The sequence below is a fragment of the Pygoscelis adeliae genome, unplaced genomic scaffold (assembly GCF_000699105.1).
Source record: "Pygoscelis adeliae isolate BGI_AS28 unplaced genomic scaffold, ASM69910v1 Scaffold120, whole genome shotgun sequence".
NCBI classification, from domain to species: Eukaryota; Metazoa; Chordata; class Aves; order Sphenisciformes; family Spheniscidae; genus Pygoscelis; species Pygoscelis adeliae.
Window position 1 is genome coordinate 2,947,118 of NW_008824032.1, and position 4,835 is coordinate 2,951,952.

Here is a 4,835-nt window from a genome sequence, read left to right on the forward strand (position 1 = left end):
TTGGTACTTGTTTCCTCACTCCGTACCTACCTGTCTTTGACAGGAGTGTTATGGTGCTAGTTAGCAGCATGGTAGACATAAGAAATGTGTTGTGTGGACGTAAGGTACCTGTCGTGCATATGTGTGTCTGTGTGTGCTCTTCCACCGTGTAGGTGCTCCTGTGCCCTGGGCATAGTGGTGTCTCTGTGACAGCTTTCAGTAGCAAGCGTTTTAGCCATACGTTGGCAGCTCAGTGTTTTCCCAGGTCCTGAGCACAAAGGCAGGAAGGACATGCTTCCATAGCTTGGGGATGTCTTTCTCCCACTTCTGTTCTGTGCATGCACATCTTGAATGACAAAACCCATTTCCTGATGGCAAGCAGTAACTCCTAGTCTGAGAGAGCTTTCGGCAGTACTGACTGGCCTGAGCATTCTTTTTTTTTTTTTATTTCATTAAGAACAAAAGGTTTAATACTTTTCTCTTGAATCTCAGCTCAAGCTTCTGTTCATTTTGCCAGCTCTGTTCAGACATCTGCTGCTTCAATCCAGGCAGGCTGTTTTAGGGATGAAAAGGCTCCTAATTTTCTTTCTGTAGAAAACTGAAATCCCCTGAGTGTAGGCTTTTACGTCTTTAGATACCGACTCCAAGTTATCGCGGTGTCCCCAGAAGAACTAGGGCCAAGTGAGTGGATTTGCTTATTATTTATTGTATTATATTTTTTCATTAACAACCTCAACTTGCCTCAACTGGCAATTATTACCAGCTTTTCTAACTTCCTTCAGATATATTTCTGTCCATAGATTTTCTGGGCAGTCACTTAAAACAGCGTATGTACACAAGATGTTTCCTAGACTCAGACTTCCCTTGTATGTGCCAGACTTGCTTGTTTTTCAGGGATTTCTGTGTGGCTGAGACAACAGGGTACTTCTTACCCCTCTGATTAATTGTTTTTAGGGCCAGAAAGGATCTTTTTTTGTGATAATATTGCCTGCTGTCCTTTCAGATGCAGCATTAGAATTATCCTATAGTGGAAAGATCTAGGTTGGAAAGGATCTCTTGAAGTCTCTGCCTCTTAAGCCCCTACTCAAAGTAGGGACTGAATTAATTAGTCCTTTTGAACTACAATATACCTTTTAGTAAAAAAGAAACGAGCATTTCTTGGTTTCTGTATTGGTTAGGTTTTTTCCATTTTGCTGGCACTAAAGCTTGATAATACTGTAAATCATGTATTTCTCGGCTGCAACAGCAATTTTTATTCAGACAAGTTAGTTTGATCACATGCTTGATGCTGGCTCTAGCTTATTTTCAGCTGCTAAAGTGCACAAAAGAAAACTAAAAATATCTTTCCATATATCTAGGAATTTGTGTTCCAGTCAGAGTATCCTTACAAATGGTTGTAAGAGAAACACCGCTAGTGATCATTCTGTTTTCCTTTGCAGTCTATCAGTGAGCTAGCTTCCATCTTTTAAAAGACCATATAGGGGTAATACCTGTTTTTTTCTTGTGCTAAAGGTGTGAAATGCCTGGGGCATCAGGGCTTTCCTAGTCTGTGTAGAATGTCTAAGTGAAGGTAGGGAGCTTTCAGAGCGTATCACAGTAGCAAGACTGTGATAATATTGCCAAAGATGGTAGGAGGCGGCTTGACCTTTTGTCTGTTGAGCTGACCCTGGGAACGAGGAGTCAGGTAGGAACATAAAGGTATGGACTAGATTAGGAATCGAAGGCTAGATGCTTTTAAACTGCTTGCTTGTTCCCAGCATCACTGCATTTATGTTTTTAAGATGGCCAGTATTCCTCCAAGCGTGTTTTAGCTGACCATTGAGAACCCTGGAAATGGTGCTGTTTGCTTAACGTACAGGAAATTCAGAGCCCAAAGCCCCCCACGTCAGGGTGTTGGCGCATGTCCTGTCTCATCCCATCAGCTTCCCCAGGAACCTCTCACAGGTTTTCGTGTCTCCCCTGCAGCTGCTGTCCCTTGTTTTAGGTGCAGCAGCCCTAATCTGATGTTCCTTGCTGGTGGTGTGTGCTGGACCTGTAAGCGTTCTCAGAGAATCTCCCTCTGTATGGTTCATGTTTCTTTTGAAATACTGGGCCCCAAACTTGATCAAGGCTGCAGTGGTTTGAATAGAATGAAGAATTGATCTGTGTGTCACACAAGCAACGTTTTCTTTTTCTATTTTCCAGAATTGCATTTGCTTTCTTTCTCAGAACAGTGTGCCTTGCTTAAGCTCTGTTCAGTTTTTAATCTCTGATAACCCCATTTTTTTCCTGCCCAGGCAGTTATTTTTCATCCCATTTTTGAACAGTAGATTATTTCTATCCTAGTTCTCTATCCTGCTTCTTTCTACTCCGTACTTGTCTGTGCTGAATTACATCCTATTTCAAAGCATTTTTCAAGGTTATCAAGATCATTTTGAAATGTGGTATGTAAGGGCATAGGGTTTTGGAAGACAAATCTTCCCCTAGTTCTTAATGCTGTTGTAAACTCTTGTGCTCTGACCTCCTCAAATCCCTTCCTCCATTCCCCAGTGAAAACTGTGGAGGAATTTCTACTGTGGGTACCTGTGAGGGAATTATGAAAATGCATGGAAGGGTCAGAAGGTTTGAGTAGTTCCTATGCTGACACTGGCCTCTAGCTGAGATGAGGGATCACAATAATTTCAAAGCCTCTTTTCATTCTGCTGTGGAAAGGTTCGTGGGATGGGTGTGGATTGAAAGATTCATTCAAATAAGCAATCAGGACAGGCTGGACTCCGCGTGGGTCTTGGGGTAGGAAAGAGAGTCCTTTTATCCAGGGCAGGTATTTACAGTCAGGAAAAAAAATTCCAGTCTCTTACAATCCAAAAAGTCACAGGCAAAAATATCTTCTGGTCCCCTAACTGTGTACTTAAATGAGTGTTTTCTTAGAAATTCCTTTGGAGGGCAGCAAATGTTGGAGCTGCCTCAACAAAATAGTGAGGGTATTTCTAGCACCTGCATTGAATGTGATCTGCTTTCCCAGAGGTTTGTAGTTTGTGGTTCACAGAGTGCTTCTCGTGCCGACACAACGAGGAAGAACATAGTTCTTTGCCTCTGGTGTATTTGGGTTGTGTCTTGCTTTCAGTACATTGAAGTTTTCAGAACAGACTCCACAAAACACTTAGAATTATGCAGCTGGGTGAAAGAGGAGACTCTGCAGGACTCTCAAGCGTTTAATGGAAACTTAATCTTGCTTCTTTTCTAAGTAGTCTTAAACAGTGGAACCAGTCGCAACTCTGTGCTGCGTAAAATGTTACTGGCTTTATACAGTTTCTCCATTCATAAACCCTAATCAAGATTAAAATGTTTGGTTGCATTCCCATCGGTGGTAAGTCAGTGCAAGTAAATGCAGGAGAGGACTCCAGGTGTTAACAGAAGAACAGAGCACTGAAGTTATGCGTACATCTGATGTTTTGCGTTTTCTTGTAGGTCGCTCAGATTGTCAAGCATGAGATGGAAAATGCCATCAAACTCTCGGTAAAACTGAATGTTAAAGTGAAAATTGGACCTAGCTGGGGAGACCTGCAGGACCTGGAGCTCTGACATGAAATGCAGCTTTCTCGCATGTGGTGAGGTGGAAGGCACCGTGGACTGGGCAGGGCAAAGGCCAGCGTACTTGCAGGCAGCAACAGACCTGCACGCAGTGCGATCCTCCTGTATTGTGTGTTTTTACAGACGTCGTTGCAAACTGCCTTCTGAAATGTGTGGTGGAAGCTGGTAGGAATTCACCAAGCCAAACCCTTCAAAGGTCCGACAGCGCAGTGAAGCGTGTTTCCAGAATTGTGAAATTATTAATTGCCAAAAGCACAGTATTTAAATTATTTAAATGAATTCTGTTAAAATATGCTTGATCTTGTAATTTAAAGAAAAACCCCAAAGCCTAATGAATTTATTACATATGAAATGAGCTGGATTATTTTATTAAAACACGGCACAAAGATAATTTGGCAGTTCTTGTGTGTAATTGTGTATAGGACAAAAAACCAAGTCATTGTGTTTGCACTTAATGTTGAGTTTTACAGTCCTCTGCTAGGATCACTTCGTACTGAATTCTGCTGCTGATATTCAGGTGCTGGAATGGCTTTACAGCTGGCTGGATTTCTCACTGAGCAGCTGTGCAGCGTTCACAGTGAGTGGGAACCGCTGCTTGGCTGGCCTCCGACTTTTAGGAAAGCATTTTGGTGACTGACTGTCATAATTCATCCTACTGCTACCTTGCAAACTGGCCTTGAGAAGGGATAGTGTTTGGACTCTCTTACAGTTAACAAAATCACCAGGAAAAACATTCCTTTTTAAAGAATGAAACTCAATTTATCGATTAAAAACTTAACGGCAATTCATATTTTTGTGAAGGAAAAACCCCCTCCGTCTGGCCAGCTGAAGTGACAGCCTTGCTGGTGTTCGAGGTCTGGTGCGTTGGAGAGGTGTCGCTGAACGGTGGTGGGTGACCTCCGGTTCTCCACTCAGAGACCCGTCTCCTAGGGAAGCCTCGTACCCTGCCTGTGGGCAGCCTCGCTAAAAACTGCTCAAGATTTCCCCCGTGCTTTGCCGCAGCATCTTTGACTCCATCCCTATGGTCAGGCAGAAGGTTTTTCTGGGAGTTTGGGCTTGTCAGGCTGAGCTGGTCCTGTGACTGACTCGGGTCAGCTGCCGGGATCAGGTGCTTCAAAAGAGGGGGCAAGGAAGGAGCTCACGGGGAATTAATCTGCCACTGTTTGGTGTTACTCTCCTCACTGATACCTTCTGGTCTGGCTAAACTTCACACCACGTGGTTTTGTCTCCCTTCCAGATAGTCGCAATGGTTATACAAGTTCAGCTGTTTTTTTTAACTTCATACA

General features: G+C 43.2%; 1 protein-coding gene across 1 annotated transcript in view; it reads left to right on the forward strand.

Moving 5' to 3' along the window:
* POLQ (polymerase (DNA directed), theta) overlaps nt 1–3,540 on the forward strand; it is a 55,808-nt gene extending 52,268 nt beyond the window's left edge. Inside the window, 1 exon segment of the mRNA XM_009330291.1 lies at nt 3,427–3,540. Coding sequence (XP_009328566.1) covers nt 3,427–3,540 — 114 coding nt within the window.
* Nucleotides 3,541–4,835: the final 1,295 nt, after the last annotated feature.